The sequence below is a fragment of the Tamandua tetradactyla genome, chromosome 8, assembly GCF_023851605.1.
Source record: "Tamandua tetradactyla isolate mTamTet1 chromosome 8, mTamTet1.pri, whole genome shotgun sequence".
In the NCBI taxonomy this organism is placed as follows: domain Eukaryota; kingdom Metazoa; phylum Chordata; class Mammalia; order Pilosa; family Myrmecophagidae; genus Tamandua; species Tamandua tetradactyla.
In genome coordinates, this window is record NC_135334.1 from 102,429,553 (window position 1) to 102,453,582 (window position 24,030).

At 36.1% G+C, this 24,030-nt stretch overlaps 1 protein-coding gene across 5 annotated transcripts in view; it reads left to right on the forward strand.

Moving 5' to 3' along the window:
* ANO3 (anoctamin 3) overlaps positions 1–24,030 on the forward strand; it is a 436,850-nt gene that overhangs the window by 399,456 nt on the left and 13,364 nt on the right. For all 5 annotated transcript variants that reach the window (XM_077114243.1, XM_077114244.1, XM_077114245.1 and 2 more), the window contains 7 exons: positions 3,571–3,607; positions 9,510–9,621; positions 10,402–10,459; positions 15,192–15,289; positions 18,634–18,767; positions 19,673–19,825; positions 22,395–22,542. In XM_077114243.1, coding sequence (XP_076970358.1) covers positions 3,571–3,607; positions 9,510–9,621; positions 10,402–10,459; positions 15,192–15,289; positions 18,634–18,767; positions 19,673–19,825; positions 22,395–22,542 — 740 coding nt within the window. The remainder of the gene's footprint in view (positions 1–3,570; positions 3,608–9,509; positions 9,622–10,401; positions 10,460–15,191; positions 15,290–18,633; positions 18,768–19,672; positions 19,826–22,394; positions 22,543–24,030) is intronic.

Consider the following 24,030-nt stretch of genomic DNA (forward strand, 5'->3'; position numbering starts at 1 on the left):
TCCTAAACCCATCCTCTTTCTTCTTTATTTTGCTGACCTCTGAAATACCATACTGTTGATGATGCCACAGGTAGCATGGTTACTGTGGTATCAGGAAATATTTTCAAAAGGGTTGTAATGAAAATAAACATTGCACATTATTCAGGACAATTCTATGCTCTTTTTGCTTGACAATCAAACCTTAATGTTGAATAATTAATTTAAGAATAGGCTACAATAGCATGCCAACTGCCTGGCCTCATGATTGATGTGCTATTTTTAAGAAAAGGTAGAAATATCTGAGCAGGGGTATTCTTGTAATTTGAAATGTTTGAGCCATTTAAGGAGCATAGTGAATTAAAAATTAACTCCTTTTGGTATTTCTTCTCCTCTGATTTTAATTCCATGTACCATGCAGACAGCCCATCCTAAATATATATAATTATACACATATGAACTCATACATACACACTATTTGTTTTTTGTTTAAGAGCCCTCAATCCTTTTGGCTTGAGTAAGCACACCATACTGGTTCTGGACTCACTTCCACCTTGTTGATCACCTTTAATCTCTAGAATTCAAACATGCATTCCTATGCTTCTTTCAAGGGCGTAATAACTGAAAGACTCAAAATGCACCTAACTTTACTTAACACCTGGGAACCAGTTATAATGCAACTTGCTTATTATGGAATAGGGTGTATCAAAGGATTGGTCATGCCCATGACTCATTTAATAAGAGGATTCATGTTTTAGGATTTCTTTTTTATTGTATAGTTTGCTGGTATCTATGCCGTGGCTTCTAGAAATTCAGAAAGGTAGATTACTGGAAGGAGAAACTTATTTTTGATGCTTCAGATATCTGTTTGGAGTTCATTTCCACAATGAAGGCTATATTGTGAGTCTCTGACTCAGGTACGAGCCCTCAAACAAGTGTAGAACTCCCTAATTTGCACTTACACAACAACTTTATCCTTTCCCTGCCTTCACTGTTCTTTTTTTCCCCTTTCTTTCTGATTGATGTCTGTGCGATATCTTGAAATAAGGCATCTATGTGGAGATGATGGCTTCTCAGCTCAGGATGAATTCTAAAATCCTTTTCATGGCTGATAGACAGCTAAAAAAAACATTTCTGTTTGAGATCTCTCTGACTCATCTCTTAGCATTTTACCCCTTTGCTCACTCCATCCCCTTCTCAATAATTTGCTTTCCATTCATGGGACATATCAAGCCCATGTCAGTCTCAGGGCATTTGCATTTACTGGTCCTGTGTCCCAAAGGTACTTAGCCACATGTCAACTTGGCTACCTCTATCACTGCACTGAGGTCTCTGCTCCAAAGCCACCCTCTTAGAGAGGCTTCCCTGACTACTTTATAAAATATCACTCTGTCCCTACCACCGGTCCTTATTCTTTCAGCCTGCTTTATCATTCCTATAGCACATTTCACCCCATGACCTGTTACCTATTTATGTTTATCATGTGTCTCTGCCCATTGGAATTTACATTCCATGAAAGTAGAGACTGTATCTGTTTGGTTCACTGTCGTTTAGTTCTTTGAATACTACCCAGCCCACTATATATTCCTAATAAACATTTTTGAACTTAACTAATACATATTACTAAGAGCATTTCAGCTTACTATATGTATTAGTGAGTGATTTGTAAATGTATAGGTTCTCCAACATGATGCCTGATGTATACAGGGGATAAACAGTTGTCCCTGAACTACTTTTGCCTTTTCCTTCCTAAATACATATCCATTCCATGTCATTCATATGCACGCACACATGGACACATACACACACACACTCACACATCCTGCCCTACTTAAGTGATTATGGCCACACTGTTGAACATATTTAATTTGTGATTTCTTCCTTCACTTTGTGGTTTTGAGATTAACACGTCATCCTGAGCAGACTGATTTTGTAACTGTTCCTCATGGTGGTGCCAATTGGCCAATCCACACGTGTGCTTTTCAACACCAATCTTAAAGGGGCGGCACAGCATCTTTTGTGATTTATAACATTTCTCCAAAGTTTATCATCACCCCTTGTGGCATAGCTCTAGGTATTGCTAGCCCAAGCTTGTAGGCAGGGCTAGAAATGATTTACGTGGTTAGGCACAGCATAGATGTTGTGAGAGGGCCCTGGTTGCAAATCCTGACCTTGTTACTTATTAGTAGTGTTGTCCTGGGCAAGATATCTTAACATTCTAAACCTTAGTGTCCTGTTATGTTAAATAGGGATCATTATACCTAGTTCATAATATTGCTGTAAGGATTAAGTGAAATAAAAATTGCATGGTAAACCCCTGCTTGGCACAAGTCAAACACTATAAATAGCAGTTATTTAAATGATTCTTTCCCCTCAAGGACATTCAACTCAATGTTAGAGGCAAAGTAGCTGCTCTATAGCATTTTTGTTTTCAATTACACTCTTTGGAGACTACTATAACCATGTTACTTGGTAAATGGAAAAGGATATGTTATAGTCAAGATAACTTTGGTGCTTGTGAATTCATCACAGACTTGTCCTAAAATTTGAGAATTATAACTTTCAGGTAGAACTAAAATAAACTGTAGTAGAGGTAGAATGAAACTATTGTACACAGTGTAATCACTCTGTCCCAAGATAGCACATTAAATCTTAGGTAAAGGTAGATTTGTATCATGGCTAAAAGGATCCCATTGAAAGAGCTGTCAGGGAAGGTGAGCGAGCAACTGTAAAATATCCAGATACGTACCTTTTAATCTGGCATGCCAACAGGCAGAGGTAGTGCAATCTATAATCTGAAGAATACTTTCTTGAATTATATGGTTATATAGTCATATTCACATACACAAAATACATACACAAACACATATCACCTTTTGCCTGTGCCAAAAAACTTTCCCAACTACTTGGACTGTTGTGAAATATGTCAGCTTTTCTTGAGGCTATGCGAATGGTGGACAGAGTATGTCATAATACTCATTAGAAGAATCTTTTGTGCATGGAAACTTACATGAAATTTGGTAAATTTAAATCATTAATCTTGTTTTAAATAACCTCTAAACTTATTTCGTTCTTTAGCAATGTGGCTTTTTGCACCATTTGCCATAGTTAGGAAAATAGGAATGTTCCTTTTTGCACCTTTTGTCATAATTTGTAAAATACTTCATCCATAGGGGAGAATTCAAACTTCCATTTCACCTTCCTGTGTCATAAACTCATATAATTTTGAGATCAAATCCCACCTCAGTCATTGGATAGTTGAATGATTTTTGGTGTTTCTAAGTCTCGTTTCCTTGATTTATAAAGCAGAGGTAAAGATTACTGCCAGAAAGATTTGTTACTGTATGTAATGACAAATGTGCCTGTATATATACATTTTACACACATATTTATATTAAAAAATTGTGTGTGCCTATGTATGTTTATACATTTATATGTAAAACATTATATAGTAGGTTTTGATAAATATTTCTGCTTAATTTAAAGGCAGCCACACTGTAAAACACATTTTGCATGTTTCTTTGCATAGTGTAAATATCAGCCTTTTTTAAAAGGAAAGAATAACATTCACTTATTTGTTCTCTCTCATTACAGGCTTATGAAAAAATTGCTTACTTTCTCACTAATTTAGGTAAGTGCATTTTTCATACTTTAGTCCTTAGTAAGTAAATCACATATTGGCATATCATGCTATAGTTTTAATTTTTGTAATTATAATGTCGACTTCAATTATATACTTATATATTAACAAAAATGAAAGAGGAGGCATAGGATTTGGGGCTGCATTGAATAATTGCAGAATGGCAATAGATGCAGCTGTAAAATCTCATTACTAGAAATTCACAAACTTAATAACTGGGGAACACCCTCCACCATGCCCCAACTTTTTAGTTCTTTTCTTTTTTCCCCAATATTTGCTTTTGTCCAGTAACTATACTATGTGTACCTTGTTTCTTCAATATTTCTTCCTCTTTTTTTACTCTTTCTGAACCTATTTTTAGATGTTTCCTAACATATCCTATATTATTCCTATATTTTCTTTTCTCACTTTTTATGATTTTATGGGTTGCAAGTTTTACTTTCTCCAAAATGTCCTCAACTTTTCTTCCAACTCTTCTATTTAATGTTTTATATTTGCTCCCATATTTTAAATTTTGAAGGGCTATTTGTATTCTCTGAATCTTCCTTTTCTGTCATACTGTTCTTGTTTCATAGTTGCCGATTCTTAAGGAGGCAGTATAATGGAATTATTAAGAATGGACTAGGAGCAAGAATAACTGGGTTTATATCTTTGTTCAACCACCGACTATGTAATAAATAATTATCCAATAATGATCCATTTTCTTAGTCCCTTCATGCCGCAATTTTCTCTTCTGTCAATGAAGATAAGATTAATACCTGTCTCATAGTATTATTATGAGGATTAAATGAGTTGATGAATGTAAAGTATTTAGAAGAGAGTCTGGCATACACTGAATACATTTTAGTCTTCATTGTTAAAGAATATATGAAGCAACTGATGGCACTCAGCTTACTTCCAGCTTGATTTGTAACTTTAACTCTGCTTAGAATTATTTTCCTCAATAAAGTATTATTCATCTCTGCTTGGTTCAGAATTCACCTCCTCTGTGAAAATTTTTTGGATTACCATCCGTCACCTCTCATGTCTGCTTAACAATTTTTTCTTCTTTCATTGTTGTACATATTAATTATCATGAAATATATCTTTTTCCTTTCTCTACAAGACTGAAAAAAGTAGTTTTAAGATCAGAGCATTGTATTTATTTACCTCTGATTTCTCCAGTCCTTAGGCATGACATGTGCCACACATTTATTCATAAAACAAAAATATATGGAGGGTCTAATATTGTAGGCAAACTCCTAGGAATACAGACCAATAGATTTGATCAAGATGTATCATTTTTTTAGTATACTGTTGGATTAAACATGCTAATATTTTACTTAGGAATTTTATAAATAGGTTATGTATGAAAGTGGTTCATAGTTCTTTACTTGTCTTTTTCTGGTTTTGGTATCAGAGTTACACTAATCTCACAAAATCCCAAGGTAGGTACAGTGCCTGTCATTGTGGAGTGTATAATCTTGATCTATTCTAAAGTATAATAGATGTTCTCTAAATATTTGTCAAAAAGATAGATGAAAAGTTAGTAGATAAGAAATGTATCAAGAATGACCTTCACCAAATATGTTAAGTATAATATTGAGGGAAATGTGAGTCTCATGTAAATTTGGAAGATTTGTAAAAACCAGATATTTAAAACATTAATTATTTTTGACAATGTTTTAAAATAACTTTTTTCCTTAATGGCTTTTCTCACATGACAATTTAGAATATTTATGATGTCCTCAGTTTGACTTTTCATAAACTGAGCCATTTTGGCTGGACACACAGATTCCTGAGTGACTATCACTTGACATTGATCAGGAATAACTTAGCTTCCAGGGGTAGTAGTATATTTCAGTGATAAATGCTGTTACTAAATCCTGTTTTAAGATATTCAGACTCTTCTTTCATGAGACCAAATATGTGTGTATGTGTTATTTCTCACACAATTTTATAAAAACTGATTTTGAAGGCTGTTAGACAATCTGTCAAAACTCTAATCTGTCAAAGACCTCATCACTCTTTTATCTGTTAAACCAAACCTCTCTGCCCCTTAATTCCGAGGGCTGGCATTTTGAAGGCATTCGAATTTATACCAGTAGTCTTGAAAAGTACTAGTATTTTAGTATTTTGAGATGTACTATTCTTTTACTATGTCGTTAGGTTCAATTTGTTAATATTTTACTTAGGGATATTCTAATAAGGTTTGTGGATTATTCTTTTCTTGGGTCATCCTTGTCAGTGTTATACTAATCCCACAAAATAACTTGAATCAGTTTTGTTATTTTTGTTTTCTGAAACATTTTACATAAAATGACACATTTGTTGTTTATTTAAGGTTTCATAGAACCAGTGCAGGCATAGTGCTATCTGGAGGGATGGGGGGATAGATTTTTAAATATTTGTTAGTTGATTCAATAGTTATTGGCTTATTGAAGATTGCTAACTTATCTTTAAGTCAATTTTTAAAAGGTATTTTTTGCCTAGATACTGTCCATTACATCTAAATATTTAAATTATTGAAAAGAGTATCATAGGATTTGAATAATTTTTATTCTCCTACAAAAATTTACATACCTATTTTTTTCTCTTGCTTTTTTGGAGGACTTCTCTCTTTCTCTTGAGGAACCTTGAAAAATGTTGTGGAATTACATTTATCTTTTCAATCACCATCTGTTCTTATTTGCTAGCTACCAGAATGCAATATACCAGAAACTGAATGACTTTTGAAATGGGGAATTTAATAAGTCGTTACTTTACAGTTCTAAGGCCAAGAAAATGTCCGAATTAAAACAAGTCTATAGAAATGCCCAATCTAAGGCATCCAGGGAAAGATACCTTGGTTCAAGAAGGCCGATGAAGTTCACGGTTTCTCTCTCAAGTGGAAGAACACATGGCGAACACAATCAGAGTTCCTCTCTCATCTGGAAGGGCACATGGTGAACATGGTCAGGGTTCCTCTCTCATCTGGGAGGGCACATGGTGAACATGGTGTTATTTGCTAGCTTCTCCTCCTGGCTTCCTGTTTCATGAAGTTCCCCAGGAGGCATTTTCCTTCTTCATCTCCAAAGGTCACTGGCTGGTGGACTCTGCTTCTCGTCGCTATGTCATTCTGCTCTGCTCTCTCTGAATCTCTCACTCTCCAAAATGTTTCCTCTTTTATAGGACTTCAGAAACTAATCAAGACTTACCCGAATGGGTGGAGACATGCCTCTACCTAATCCAGGTTAAAACCGATCTTGATTAAATCACATCTCCAGGGAGATGATCTAAGTACAGTTTCAAACATACAATACTGAATAGGAATTAGAAAAACCGCTGCCTTTACAAATTGGGATTAGAATTAAAACATGGCTTTTCTAGGGTACATGCATCATTTTAAACCAGCACACCATCCTTTTTATTTTAATGAAGATTTTAAAACATGTTATTATTTATTTTCATCAATTAATTCATTTTCATTTATTTCAGTTTATTCATTGTTTAGATTCTTGGAAAGAAAGCCTGAAATATTTATTTTATATCAGGCAGTGTTTACTTATATATTTAGAAGAGAAATGTAGGAACAATAGTGAATACAGGAACAACGTAACAAACTGCAAATGAAGGAAAAAAGAAACGCAAGCAATTAATACAAGAATAAATGTGTGTGTGCATCTCTATAGCTATTTTCTATCTACCTATCTATTTGTATATTAATCTATTTAGTATTTATCTATCTATTCATCAATAATTGCCCTCTGGGGGCGGGCCATGGTGGCTTAGCAAGCAAGAATGCTTGCCTGCCATGCTAGAGGACCCAGGTTCGATTCCTGGTGCCTGCCCATGTAAATAATAATAATAATAATAATAATAATAATAATAATAATAATAATAATTGCCCTTTGGAAGACTGAGAGTAAGGTTGAATTTCATAAAATAAAATCTAGCTATCTACTGATGAAAAGAAGCAAAACTAAATCCAAAAGACTGAATATACCTGACAACTCAGGAATAAAAGCCTCTGTACCAAACAAATAGAAGTAAAAGCAGGTGTGACCATATTTAATACTAGTCACTGTTTTAGTTTGTTAAAGCTGCTATAGTGCAGTATACCAGAAACAGGGTGGCTTTTAAAAAGAGAATTTATTAAATTGCAAGTTTACAGTTCTCAGGCTCTGAAACAGTCCACATTAAGGCACCAACGAGAGGTTACCTTCACTCAAGAAAGGCTGATACCATCTGAAACACTTTTGTCAACTGGGAAGGCATGTGGCCATGTCTGTTAGCTTTCTCTCATCATTTTATAAGGCCTTACCAGGGGTGTTTTCCTTTGGCTTCTCCAAAGATCTCTAGTGGTGTGGGCTCTCTTGGCATCTTCCAAAATGGTAGGACTCTAGTAAACAACCCCACCTTGAATGGGTGGAGACACATCTCCTTGGAATTCACCTAAGCAAAAGGTCCCACCCAAATTGACTGGGTCACATCTCCATGGAAACAATAAAAAAGATTCCATTCAGCAATATTGAATGGGAATTAAAGAACATGGCTTTTCTAGGGTTCCCAACAGGTTCAAACCAGTATGAGCACATTTAAAATATATTTGAAGAGGAGAGAGGGAAACTTCATGCTGATAAATGATCCACCAGGTCAGTATAATAGTCAGAATTTCTATGCCTCCTTTGTCCAAACTTCAAAGTATAGAAAGCAAAAATGATGGTTACAAAAATAAATAGATAAACCACAGCAAAACTTAAATAAGGGGTGGTGCAATGGTGGCTCAGTAGCAGAATTTTTGCCTATGCCAGAGACCCAGGTTCAATTCCCAGAGCCTGCCCACACCCAAAACAAAAGAAAAAAAAAAAAAAAAAAAAAAAACCGTAAGTAGGAATATAGAGCATTTTAATATGATAGCTAATACATTTCTTCAAAATATTTATATATATCAACTTGGTGCTCAGCAAAATAGCATAAATTCTTTCAAACACTTGATATATTGGTAAGCCATAACCATGTAATTGGGCTACAAATGTAATTGCAGCTTTTATCCCAGAGCAGAAATTGTATAGGACACATTTGTGGATCATGATGCAATAAAATTAGAAAGGGAAAACCAAAAACAATTCTACATTGTCAGTTCTAAATAAAATTTGTGTTTAAAATGTAAAAGAACTAATTTTACAATTATTTAGAAAGAAATAGCAGTGAACACTCAACATATCAAAGCCTGTGAGGAAATATCACCTCCCCTGACTTCTCTTCCTGAAGTCAGGCAAACCCTCTTTTGATGCCTCAAGGACTCCAGGGCCCATTCTTTTCTTATTCCAGTTAGACTTGTGCACACATTTAAGCCTGTATTTTCCTTAAGTCAGTCCCATCTATTTTCTGCATTTCTTTAATTTTTCAATAATAACAAAATATATATTGGAAGTTGATTTATAGCTATCATTTCTTTGGATACTGGATAGGAGCAGAAAGCTGCAACACATGTTACCATCTTGATTCTCTCTTATCTCCCTCTTTACTTCAGTTTTCATTAAAAATAATTCTTTCTTCAAAGAACTCTGGACAATTGAGGTCCTATATGTTGAGCATAGCTTGCTTGGGTGAAGGATTCATCCAATAATTTTGTCACTTGTAAATGAAAAGAGAGAGAGAGAATCCTTAACATATCTATGTGTTAATAAAAGGTATTGTATTTTGTAGCAAAAGAGTATTTCCTAAAGTTGATTTTCTTGGATCCTTTCATCAACCTGGCACAGCAGATATCAATCTCCTTTTACGGGCTCAGACACTAGAACTCTGACATTAAGTGCCCAGTAGCATTAGTAAGTGGCTGAAGCAGAACTTGAACTTGTGTCTTCTGATTTCATGTCCAATGTTCTCGTTATTCACCAATCTATGTAAACACACCCTATGCTCCTTTTAGAGTATCCACGGACGGAATCAGAATGGGAAAACAGCTTTGCCCTGAAGATGTTCCTCTTCCAGTTTGTGAATTTAAACAGTTCCATCTTCTACATTGCTTTCTTTTTGGGGAGGTAAGTCACGTTTACACATATTATCTTTGCAAAAGAGTTTAAAAGATTGTCAGAAGATCCCAATGAGTTAATAGAGGTACCAAATTCTTGTTTTCTGCCCTGGAAGACTGTGCTAATTAGCCTTCATAGACAGTCTCACTCAAAAGACTTCTTAGTACAGTACTTCTGGCAGTAGCCATTATCAATTAAAGTTGGTATAAAAAAAATAAAGCCTATATTCCATACTTGAGGTCAGCTATTGCTGTCTATTCTTCAATAATGGTGTTTTCAATGAAGAACATTTTTTTTTTGTATTCCTGGCTTACAGTCCCTTGATATATGGAAACCTTTTTTAACCGTCATTTTAACTTTTGGTCCTATCTTTGGTGCAAAATATTAAAAAGAAGCATATTATACTAATGGGTCTGTTTGCCAGCTACCACTAAGGAAAAATACTGACGATAGAAAAAGTTTTAGCCCAGGGTTCAGCACATCATCAGAATATTTATTGACTATGTCAGCCAGATATTAAAACTCTATGAGTGAAAGTGGAAAATGTCATTTGGTTGATTTGTCTGCACCAGCATAACCCACTGGCATTAAGTTCACACACGTCGCTTTTTCTTTTTTAAGTCAGTTGCTTTGATGTTGTGTAAGCATAGTGAAGTCAACCATTTGGGGACAAGTTGCACCGGTGAACTTTTATGTCTACCCACACATGCGCTTGTTGTGATGCATTAGTAGATGTTCTTCGGTCATTCCCATATAAATGCTAATGAATTAAAAAATGTCTCTTTACAGATTTGTAGGCCACCCAGGACATTACAATAAGCTTTTTAACCGGTGGAGACTGGAGGAAGTAAGTAACCATGTGGGGTGGGTGTAGGGCTGGGCATGGATATGGTCTAGTGAGTGAAGGAAGAAAGGGTGCAAAGAGAGAGAAGGCAGATAGAGGGAACTTCAGAAGACACATTTTTGGTAAAGAAGAATTCCTAAGGGTTCAGAAAGGAAGGAACTACATCTTTCAGTAAAAAAAAGGGGGCTGATTGAGATGTTAAATGCCAGGATCTTAGTCTCAGCTCTCTTTAATTTTTCATCACATCTATTTCTCCCATTAACAGAGCCCAGGAAGTTAGGTCCAGTAACTTTGCTCCTTTTAGAAAATATTGTTAACTATTGCATGGGTTTTCAAACTTTTAAATAGGTTAGGTTTGTTTTAAGTGGTGGAAACTTTAGTCCAAAAATGATTTTACTTGAAGCCACAGAATGCAAAATATGTAAATGTGCTGCCTAAGGCTCGTATTTCTTTATCAGTGTGTAATGTATGTGACATATGAAAAAATATGTCCATCAGTGGTATTGCTAAATCACAGGGTGAGACTGAGTGATAAATTATTCTCCAATATCAGCACCTCACCTGCAGTGTATAAACATGCCTCCTCAGATTTTTGCCAACCCAAACCTGTAATTTTTTTACCAATCTAATAGTCAAAAAGAGATCTCATTTTGCTTTCAGTTTTCTTTAATTGTGAGTGATGTCGTAGATATTTTTCATATGTTTGTTGATCGTTTTATATTTCTTGTGTGTTTATATGAACTATTCTTTTCGTTTTCATTAGACAGATTTTCTCTGTCCTATGAATTTATGAATTGGCCTCTAATCTTTCAAACTTGCTTCAGATATTTTACCATTGTGTTGTGTATCTTTTTATATTGTTTATGATTCCTAATGTGCATGTTCATGTGTGGGTGTATATAAATTTACTTAGACAAAATTCCCTGTTTTCAATGACTTTATGGATTTTTATCATGCCAAGAAAAGGCTTTCCTGTTCTAGATTTTTTTTAATCACTTGTATTTTTTTTTAGTTTTTTTTTAGTATTGATAGCTTTGATCTATTTTTGGGTTTATTTTGTTGTAAAGAGTAATAAATCTTTTTTTGCTCCATTTGGCAGTCACATATTTAATGAATAATAAATTTTTTTAACCTGGTGAAATGAGATTCCAGTTTATCATATATGATGTGTAGTAATACTATTTCTGGACTCTGTACTGTCTTAATAATCATACTATCTTTTCCTTTTACATTTCAAAAGTATTTGAATTATTCTAAGTTAATATATATTTAATACCTTTGAGATTAGTAGAAGTTTATAATTTAAAGAGAGGCAAGAAAAGATTACCTGAGAAAAACTAAGGGTAAAGATATTTCCAATCTCTTCTTTGAAAGTCCCTCACAATTCAGGGGAAACCTCACGTATGTTTTCTTCCCGGAGCCTTCTAGGAATTGAATGGAACATGGAGAATTCCTAAAACTGTCTAAGATGTGCCCTTTATAAGAGAGAAACCTGGTGACAAATGCTAACCTTATCACTTTCCACTTACTACTGTCTTTGCTTTTGATTTGATCTCTCTGAATATCTATCTCTTCATCTGTAAACTGGAAGTAGTTCATTAATGAAGTCCCTCTCCCTTCCTTGAAGATGTTAATAGTATTTGGCAAAGAACATAACCATGAAATTAACAAATGTTTTGTCTTTGGAGTATGAGAGTGTACATTCTAAGCTTGCCCATGAGATGCGTGGTTTTAATATCTCTAAATTTCAATTTCATCCTTTGTACACTGTTAATAAGAATAGCTAACTCAATAATATTACTATATGTAGATTACCTAAGATTGTGCATGTAAAATCCCTGACACAACTGATAGTAGCTATTATAAAGAACAAATAAAAGTGATGCAACTGTCTAAGAACATTATGAGCTGCTATACTGGACCTGTGAATTTCAGGCTATAACCATATAATATTTCACATAAAAATTTTATATATGCTTAATGTAAAAAAGTTGTAAAAATAGCTGTAACATTAACTGAGACCTCAGTGCATGCCAGCAATTATGTCCGAGTCTAACACCAACCCCATTTACAGATAAGAAAACTGAGGCATTGAAAACTTATGGAGTTTGCCTAGAATTATAGAAATGAATTGGTGGTTAGAATTCAAAATTAGGCTTTCTAGCTTCATAGTCTGTGCTTTTGAACAACAGTTGCTATACCACAGGTGCACAATTGAAGACATAATGGAAATTGATTTTTACTAAGAGGCTGCTGTCTGATAACTGTTGGCTCACACATGTAAATTAAGTTTAGGGCCAACATACTAATGTAGCTAAAGTGAAAGGCCTTGGGTATTGAAGTTGGATGGTCTTCACTGCCACCTTGCTTCGTCACCTACGGAGTGGGGATACTACACACATCTCACAAAATTGTCGTGAGGAATGAGAAAAATATGTGAAAGTACCCAGCTTTGGCTTGACCAAGGTTATGTGATTTTGAGCGGTGGAGTGACAATGAAAGCCTGGGTCTCTGTACCTCATCCATTGCTCTTTAGCTCAAAGTATGTGTTCTTTTTACCAAATGAATATTAGACTATCAAAGAGCTGGGTTTACTTCAAGGGCATTACTATATGGGGGAGGGGGAGCAGCAAACACTGTTGGACATTTCCCTCTTCCCTATAAGTCACAAAATCATCCATTATAAATGACCTGCCTTCCAGCTTCTCCACTTTGGTCTACCCTTTGTGGAGAATGCTCAAATTACATGGTCCTGTCATCATCTTCTTTTTCCCTTCCCACATAGTAGTATGCTTTTGCTAGATCCAGCCTTTCAAGGCACCAAACTCATTTGGTAAATAGAATTCATGCTTAGCATGATGTAGAAGAGCAGTGGATTTGGTTGCCAGAGACCCAAGCTTTCGTGCCCACAGCACTCAATATTACATGACCTTACACAAGTCAGCTTGCCTCCTTGAGGCTTTCTGTAAAAACGATGAGCTTCACTTTACGACTATAATCCATGTCCATGCAACTTAGTAATTATTCTGCCTCAGACATTCCACTGAACACATTCATCACATATGCTTTATAGAGTTCAGGGGGTCCTCAATTCATCCTTAGAAGAGGGGCCATGCTTGGGTATGAGAATTTAGACCTCTCCACATGATAAGAATGCCAGCTGGCAAATCCTCTCTTTGTCTCCGTTTAGGGAGTCTTAAGTTACTGGGCTGGAACTGGAAAAGCAGGTCCTGAGTGTCCTAATTATGACCCTTTGATGTCCCACTGATAACAATTTCCCCTCCCCCACTGGTAACAATTTGATAGAAATGGTGGATCAAAGCTATAGAGAAGGTCACGTAAGCCATCACCCTTAACAACAGGACCTGAACCCATTTCTAAAGAAACAAACCCACGTTTCCCCACCCAGATGGCTTATATAGTACAAAATATTCAAGCAAAACACATCAATTGCAATTTTTGTAGTAATCACATTTTTGTTTGTGTGGGTTTTAAACACCAAATTTTACTAAAAATCTAAAACTGCAGAGAACCACCAAGAAGGCAAAACTGGGGTCACACTGGCAAACTATTTTGCAATATGTTTTTACTTAAAAATACATGAAAATAGGGCAGGTCAGTGGCTCAGCAGGCAGAGTTCTTGCCTGCCATGCCAGAGACCCGGGTTTGTTCCCTGGTGCCTGTCCATGCAAAAAAAAAAATCAAAATAAATGTTGATACTCTCTCCCCAAGCAAATACAGCTTAACTACTTCATCCCCACTCCCAATCTTGAGAGTGGGCTCAATTTAGTGACTCACTTCCTAATAATATAAGGGGAAAAATAGTAACTTCATAGTAAGAATTCTTGGCAAACAGGACATTAACAAAGTGATAACGGTTAACATCATCAGTGATATTACATGGATCTCATGTAACTCTGCTATGATGTAATGAAAATGGCACTTCACCTCTATGATCTTCCACCCCAAATCACATAACACCAGCATAAACATGAGAAAAATATCAGATGAGCCCAGACAGGGAAACAATCCAAAGGTTGCCTGTTACTTAGTCCTAAAAACTGTCAAGGTTATGAAAAAGAAGGGAAAAATGAGCAACTGCCCAGACCAGGAGAGATAGAGCAACATATAGTATTCTGGGTTGGATCCTGAGACAGAAAAAAGACACTAATGGAAAAACTTGTGAAATCCAAATAAAGTCTAGAGTTTAGTTAACAGCAATGGACTAATTTGACATCTCAGATCTGACAAATATACTAAGAAAATAGAAGCTATTAACAATGGGGGGATTGGGTGAGGGGTGTATGGGGATTCTCTTTATTATCTTTGCAAATTTTCTGTAAATCTAAAATTATCGCAAAACAAAATTATTAAAATAATATAAATATTTGCCATATAGTAAATATTTTTGTACCACCTGATTGTGTTAATATGTAAATTTCCACAGCATCCATTAAATGTCGTCATGCCTAATACAGAGACTGGCAGGTAGTAAGTGCTCAAAAAAAGTTAGACTTGTCGTATTTACAGTTATGGTTTTAATCAGTATTCCATTATCACTATTGGAAGTTTTCCCACCTACAATCTTTCTCATTCATGCTGCTTCCTCCTTGTTTGTTTTTCTTCATGCATTGTGAGTATGTAGCCTGGGTTTAGAATTTGCCGTTCATTTTAAAGATGATGAAGTATAAACCAGCTGGGAAATGCGAAATCATTTGCTCGTATTGTGTTGCAGTGTCATCCCAGTGGCTGTTTAATAGACCTCTGTCTCCAGATGGGCGTTATCATGTTTTTGAAGCAAATATGGAATAACTTCATGGAACTGGGATATCCGTGAGCACTTATGTTTTTTAATTTGCATTGTATACTGTTACAAAGAAGAAAGCTAGAGGTAGTGTGAAGAGTTCTTAAGAATTTGGGCTTGGTAAAATCAGACAGATGGAGGTTCATTTCCCACTCTGTGTGCCTTCCAAAATAGGTGAACATTTGTAAGTCTTTTCTGAGCTTCAGTTTCCACATCCTCCAAAGGGGACCTATAGGGTGGAGGGACGGTGGCTCAGTGGCAGAGTTCTCACCTGCCATGCCAGAGACCTCACCTGCCATGCCAGAGACCTGGGTTCGATTCCAGGTGCCTGCCCATGCAAAAAAAAAAAAAAAAAAAGGGGAGGGTGGGTGGGGAACCTATAGTTGTATTTACCTTGAGAACTTGAGAACTACAGTAAGAATTAAAGGAAATAGTGGTCGTAGCTTCCCTGGTACTCTGTATTTTTTGTTTTATTTTGTTTTTTGTTTTTAAAGTAAACACATAGTTTATGAATATGCATGTGAGAGAACATGGGGGCACTCTCACAAGAGAAGGATGGAAGGCGAGAGGTGATAGGCCATGTGGGGCCATTTGCTTTTATACATTAGCTTCACTTACTCCCCCTTCCCCTTCTTTTTACAAGGTTCCTCCTCCTACCGCACCCCCTTCTCTCCCGGACAGGGCCTGGAGGTGATGCATCCGTTTGGGTGGGCCGGTGGGCTTCACCTTTCTCAGTAACTGACTCGCTCAGGTTTCCCGTAAGTAGGCAGCCCCAGGCAGGCTGTCTGTCAGGACAGGGCCCACCTGGCCTTGATTTACAGGCCTTGCTAAGGGCTCCTTCACAGTTTTTTTTTTTTCCCTCTCCTCTCCCTCCCTGTTCTAGCCTGCCTCAATTCCCCCCTCAGAGAGTTTTCATTCCTTAATCTTACGAGTGGCTGAGGGACAAAGGCCTGTTTTCTGTATCTCTTCCTGCTTGTCGGAGGGAAGAGGCCCTGCCTGACAGGATGTAGAACTCTCCGGCTATCTTTTTTAAGTTGAGAGGGAGGAGTCCAGAGTGGTTCTCTGTTTAATATATTAACACATTTGTTGCTATAAGATAACATTATTGCTTTATAGTGTCTTAGGGACAAAAATAACTTCCTGATTTCTTTTGAAAGCTAACCAAGGTTGTTTTTGCTGATGTTTACTAAGGGGACCTTCCACCCCCCACCAAGAGAATGCCAGAAAGTTAAAATCCTGGAAAGCAAGTTGTATACTGTGATTTATAACCATAAAATAAAAAATCATTAGGATAGGATTGATAGTGATAACAACAGATACATTTTGCCTGTGAGATGCTGGCATAGGAGAGTGCTAACTGCACACATCTACATCTATTTAAATATCCCTCAAAACACAGAAATACGGCGTGTTTACAATGGTCTGGTTGCAGTGAAATGCAGTGTGTTTAAAACAAGGTGGTATAGATTTGTGGCCAAATTAACCGTATATTAAAAACCTGATGACTTCAAGGAATTTCCTGACTGTGGCGAAGTTGATGGTATAAACAACTTAACCTTAGTCATCTGATTATATTCTCTGATTCTTTCTCCTTATTGACCTACAAATTGTATGAGGATTTTCCTGAGCAGAAACCTGAGGACTAGAGGGGGACTATCCACCCTGAAATCATGTTAAACTTGCTTATACTTTATTTTTCCTCTCTGAGTCCTTTTTTTCCCTCCATTTTTAAGGAGTAGAAGATTCATGAAATTAAATGAGATGAACCACTTGTTTTTAAACCTTTATCAATAAATGACAGGCTTTTTGTAAAGAGATTTTTATGCAAATCCTCAGCCTTCAAAAAAGATTGAAGTAAATCTTTTAATTGAAGGGAGTTAAGAGGATAAAGGATTGAGGAGCCTTTATTGGCTTTATTTTTGGCTTTATTGGCTCTCTCCTTAGGGATAATATTCAATATTCAAGCAAAACACAAATTTAGGGTTTGGGGAACATCTTTTGAAAATGCCTGAGGTAATTAGGTGCCAAGTACTTAGCACAGGGTCAGATATGCTGTGAGCACTTCAGAGGCACCCTCAAGAGGTAATCTTGATATTCTTTCTTATTGTTATCATTATCCATGGGCTTCTACACACAACTTGCACTTTGGACAGCCCACTTTCACCATTGTCTTGCTCAAGTAGTCAGCCTGATCACCTACCTTAGATCCTAAAAGGGCAATGATTAGAGGTGGCCTGCTGGTATGTTCCCAACATCTGGGAAAAGGCCTTGTTGAAGGAGATTTAACAGGAGTAGACCAGTCTCTAAAGCAATGATTTTCAAACTTTTTTTTTTCATTTTCATTGTGGCAATTTTCAAACTTTTAAATGTTTTTACTTTCTTCAAGTAAAATCTTAAGTAGAACCAAAATACATAAAATGGAGTAAAGCAGGCTTATCCTAATCCCAACCTCCAGCCCTCTGTCATCTCCTTGAGGCTGTAGAGGAACCCTGCACGGCACATACTTTGAAGACCTGTCTACCATTGTGGTCTAGCCACGTTGCTCTTCCAATCCCCATTGAAGCTCCAGGGCTGTGATTCATGAAAATTGAGAGTTGGGTGCTCTTTACTGAGTCATGTGAGATTTACCTCACCCTCGAGGTAATTTTTATCTAGCTCTTAAAATAATTCATTGCTGAGAAGCCCATAGAATATGCATATCATATAATTTCAAGATTACCCCTGGGCTCTGAAAATAGTGTTGCTACTTCCTTTCCAGGTCTAATAAATGACTCATATCCACTGCCTAGCAATTATTGGTCACTAATAACAGAATCTTATCACCAAACCTCAAACTTGTCATGTTTGCGGATTCACAGAGATGAGGTGACTCACTTAAAATCACACAGCTAATGTATTGCATGGTGGGAACAAAGTTTAGGTCTCTTGAAACCCGATCTAGGGATCAGTTATTTTAATGTGGAAATTCATTTTATTTATGTTTAGAGAGAAAACCCCAGAAGGTCTTGGGTTATGTCAAATGAAGAACTCAAACCCAGTCAGAATAGGTAATGTAGGCATTTAAGTATTTATACAGGCGGGGGGTGGGAAGTACAATCATAGAAGTGGATGTTTAATCAGTATCAAAGAGCACCTAAGTGTATGGGACAGAGGACGAATTCCTAAATAAATATGTAAATGTTTATAGGGTCTAATAGAGCTGGAATGCTGGAGCCTATTTTCCCAAGCTAAGTTTGGAAGTTGAGAACCTGCAAATTTCTCCAGTTCTCAGGGATGCTAAGTGTAGTCCCAGGGTGATTGGTATTTTTCCTTTCTTAATACACTATAAATTGTTCTAAGAGTGCAAAAGCCCTTGGTCTGCTTTATGATTTAGGCTGATCCAGAACTGGTGGTCACGGCATAAAATCAAGAAGGGAGTACAGGATGCTTCAATTCCTCAGTGGGAAAACGACTGGAATCTACAGCCCATGAATATCCATGGACTGATGGATGAGTACTTAGAAATGGGTAAGGAAAGAACTTCAGGAGGGTTATTTGGCCTTCTTGATGTTGTTTTTCTACTTCCTGCAGGCTTTGCTTTAAGAGAGAAATCATTTTTTCTCCTCCTTACCAAACTCATCTGTTCAAAAACACACCAACACCTGTGTCTCAACAGAGCTAGCAAAAATATTAAAGCAGTGCCCTTGGAAGATTCCACATGCTTTGCATTCTGAGAGCATTGGTGTTTGATGACAATGAAGGTTTTTCTCATGGAACACCTAGCTTTTTGAGCAAAAGTTTTGAAGAAACAAAATAAGGCAGAACGATTTCTTAAATTATGAACTATACCATCCCACCCAAAATAAAGCAATAATTCCTTTTCAGAAAAGATATTCTGCCCAGGGCCAGTATAAACCTTGGCTTCTTCAAAGGTGAACTCTTTGAATGGAAACTCATTTATATTAAGAAAATAAGGATTCCCACTCTGAATATTAGAATCACTGTTTGTTGACTTGACCTTTACTGTTCTCTAGACTTCAGTTTTCTTATCTATAAAAAGAGAGGACAAGATTAGCTGTCTGGAGTCCATTCTGGTACCAAGCACCACTTCTCTTCAAGGTGTCCCCTTTGCCTTCTTCCCAATCCCCTCCCAAATCCTTATCCTTTCTTTATGCTGCATGGTATAGAGATCCAAAGCACATTGACATTGACTCCATGCATTTAAATTCAGATCTATCTATACTTTGGCAAATTTCATTAATATGTCTGAGCTGTAGTATCCTTAACCTTAATGTGGGGATAAGGTATTTACCTTGTAGGATGTTGAAAGGATCACAGCCGATTTATGTAAAACACCTGTTCTGGCACAGACAAGGCACTCAATAAATGATAACTGTTCATGGTATTAATTTTCTAACACTCTCCTTTTGCAGTTCTGCAGTTTGGTTTTACCACCATCTTTGTCGCGGCATTTCCTCTGGCCCCTCTTTTGGCTTTGTTAAACAATATCATAGAAATAAGGCTGGATGCATACAAATTTGTCACCCAGTGGCGGAGGCCTCTGCCAGCCCGAGCAACTGATATAGGTAAGACTCAGAAATTAAATGATCTTTGCATTGCTAAGGCAAAGTGGTGGCCCCATCTCACGTAGGCACCACTTGGAGTTTATTTTGCTAGGGCTTCCCACCAACTTTAAACAAAAAGAAGTAGTTTTAATTAAGAAAGAATGAAATGAACCCCAACTTCGTTGAGATAACTCCTGGTGAGAAGCTCCTTCCTGTCTCTCGTGAATCTCAGATTTTAGTTGCAAAACCATTTTTAGAAATAGAAAGTTTCCTTCCCTTTCAATTGCTTAAGCATGCTCTTTTCCACATAGAATTTGAATTATCTTATATGCAGTATAATGATAGCCATTCTAGAATTCATTGAAGTGTATTTCTGCTACACAATGTATTCAATCTAATTGTGTTCCCTAAGATAGTCAGCAATTGTATTTTTTTCCTTACAGCTCCAAAATAGAAAATAACCATATTTTATCTTTATTTCAAAATAAGGTAGTGTTTTGCTGAGTAACACAATAGTACCAATGCTTTACTAAAAATTTAACTGTACAGAAAAACAAAAGTAAATAAATATATTTAAATAAACACAATCCTGCACCCAGGAAGAGCCAGTATTATACTCTAATGACTAGCCTGCTTCTTTTTCTATGAGCACAGGCACATATGCCCTCATTCTATTGTGCATCAGTAGTTCACGCTGGACATTCTTTTCATAAATTGTTCCTTACAAAATAGTATCTCATACCTGTCTTTCCATGTTATTAAATTTAGCTCTGACTTATTTCTTCCTGTTTGCTGCACAGATTTTTATTTAGGTTGTGTGACTTTTTTTTTTTAATTTGTCCCTTAACTAGAAATGTTCTCTGCTATTGTAAACACACTGAGGTGAACTTCTTTATATATACTTTGTCTGATTATTTCTTCAAGATAAATTCCTAGAATGGAATTCCTGTTTCAGAGAGCATGCACATTTAAAATGTTGATACATAATTTGACAGCATGACTTCCAGCAATATTGTGCCAATTTACAGTCCCACCATAGGTGTATGAATGTCTATATCCCATTTCATTAATAATTTTAGGTTTTTTTTGGTTGTTTATTAACTTTCAGCCTTAACAGTTCAAGAAGGAAAAAATGTGTCTTGCTGTATTTGGGATTTCATAACCATGAGTTTAAATATATTTCCATATGTTTATGACTATTTGAATTTTTTCTCTTGCTAATTGTGTTTATGCCCTCTGGCCATTGTATCTAATATTAATCATCTGTTTCCATATTAGTAATAATAACTATATTTATATGTTACAAGCATATTTCAAATACTAGTTTTTATTCACTTCATCGTGAGTGAAAGTTTTTTAATTTAACCAAATTAATATCTCTTATAGTTCTATGATTTATAGTATTTTTAGAAAGATCCTACAGAACTCATGGTTTTTCACCCTATGTTTTCATTATTGTTTTGTTTTTTAGATATGTATTATTTTGTTATTGTTGTTTATTTCTAGACAATTTAGGATATTATTTAAATTGTTGGTCCATCCAAATTTGTTGTCGATGAAAGATCCATTTTTTTTAATTCCAGTGATTCAGAACTTTCTGTGTATTCATTGGCTGTTTTCATTTCCATAGCAAATTGTTTACGTTAATCCATTTTGAAGGGAGGGATCATATTGTAGGATCTTTTTGTATATTAGACATATTAACCCTTTGTCTGTTTTTGTGAAGCAAAAGTTTTCTCCCACACTTTTGTCTTCTTTTGACCAAATACAGTGACCTTTGGCATAAAGAAAGTTTAATTTTGATATATTCAAATATTATACGAATTGCAATTTCTTGTCTTTGATCCCTCCCACTAAATAAACTTTAACATTACAGCTTTTAATTTTTTTCATATGAGAAAAAAATTTCTCATGATATTCAATTTCCTTTAACACTTTTAAATATTTCTTCCCAGAACTTTGTTCCTACCAATATTTTTAAAACTAAGTTTCATCCTACTTCAAACCTCAGTTTTGATTTTAAACAATGTTATATTCGTTCTGTGTACAACCCTGAAAACTGGTTAGTGTCTAATGATGCCGGATTGATCTCTTATGAACTAGAATTTATCAATTAGTGATTTATTTCAGGTCTTGACACCAAACTGATTTTACTTTTCTGCATCTTTATTTAAAAATGAAACTTGACAATGATAATAGGCAGAACCCATAATGAATACAAATGTTTGAGAGTTTATGCAATCACATAGACCTTGAAAGATTTGTTTGTTGGTTTTATTTCCTCAGCAACTTCTGCACGTTTGATTAGGTTTTGATATATCTCAGGCATCTGTGTGATGTCTCACTGTTACAGACATGAATCACTAAATTACTGGCTTCTAATGTTATTTCAATTTTTCAAATCTCTTCAGATGCGTCCTATTCAGCCTCTGTTGAAAAGTACATTAAGTAGCTGAAACATCCAGAGTGAGATATTATACTAAGCCAGTGTGGTTCTAATGTATAAGTAAATCATTCTTTGCAAAGTAAGATTGATCAGAGAGCTGTAATCATTCCATTCACTTATCTATCTTTAATCTTTCTTTAAAAGGTATCTGGTATGGAATTCTTGAAGGAATTGGCATATTGGCTGTGATCACCAATGCATTTGTAATTGCTATTACATCTGATTTCATTCCACGTTTAGTCTATGAGTACAAATATGGCCCTTGTGCGCATGAAGCAATAAACAAAGTCAGGTAAGTTAAAATTTAGACATTTTTCTGATATATTTTATGCTTGTAATGAAAATGGGAACTTACTGGGAAGTTTTGTTCTGTGACCATTAAGAATAAGGTTTCTGATCATTGTACTGATCGTGAGTTTCATGATTGAAATCAAGCAAGGACAAAGGGCAACTGTTTTTCTTGGTTTGGTTGTTTATTTTTCACATGGGCAGGCACCGGGAATCAAACCCAGGTCTCTGGCATGGCAGGCAAGAACCCTGCCACTACACCACCTGTCTGCCCAGGACAGCTGTTTTTAATAAATGATCTTAGAGTCTCTCTCTGTTACTCTGTTATTCTCTCTGTTACTTGTAAATGCATCACTGGTATCAAAATGTTAAAGAAATTGTAGTGTATTTAGAAGTTGAATTCTCGAGGAAAAGACCCCAGAAATGAACCGGAGTAATCTGACTGTAGAGATGGGGGAATTGAGGCCCACTTTGGGGGAATTGAGGCCCACATCAAATTGCTAGTTTGTGGAGGGCACACAAAATATGAAATAACTATCAACTGTGTGACTGTAGAGAGTTTTAAAAAGGGATCTAAGGTAAGAACATTTCCCTAGACCTGCTCCCCTGTGTTTTCTATTAAAATTTAAATATATGATTGACAGTGTTTCTCAACCTCTGCGCTATTGACATCTGAGGTCAGATAATCTCTTTTTGCAGTGGCTGTGCCACGCAATGGGGAATGCTTAGCAACATCCTTGGCCTCTACCACTGGACAGCAGTAGCAGCCTTCCTGTCTCCCATGTTGCGACAGCCAAAAGTGTCTCCAGACTTTGCCAAATGTCTCTTTGGGAGCAAAATTACCTGAATTTATAATCACTGCTTTAGGGGATATGGGCTTTTCACATCTTTCTTTCTTGAAATCAGGTACTGGGAAGAATTCAAGAAGGTACTGGAGATTTGGGGAATGGGGAGGACTTGGAAATAGTTAAGAAAAGCTTTGGCATGAAAGCAGTCAGTCATAGGCCATCACCAGGAGAGAAGCTACTTCTCCTCCTTCCTTCGGCAACAGCTCTGCACACGTGGCTTATCTGAATGCAAGACATGTGCCCTAAAGGGGGAGCCCTAGTTTAGGATGAGATCAACCCTTACTGCCTCTCAAAATGCTAAAATGGCTTTTTCAACAGAAATGTCTCCGTTTATTCAGAGATAATGAAGGCATAAGTATTTCATTTCATTTTATTAATATTTTGGTGTCTTTTCAAGGGTTTTAACTTGGAGTCAGACCCCCAGAGCTCAAGTTTTAACTTCATCTTTTACTAAGCTACATCATCAAAACAAAAATTGTTCATAGGTTTATGCATAATAAAAGTGTAAGTACTGGGTGGACAACGGCGGCTCAGTGGCAGAGTTCTTATCTGCCGTGCCAGAGACCCGGGTTCGTTTCCCTATTGCCTACCCAGGTAATTTAAAAAAAAAATTTTTTTTTAAATATATGAGGTAGCATTTTATC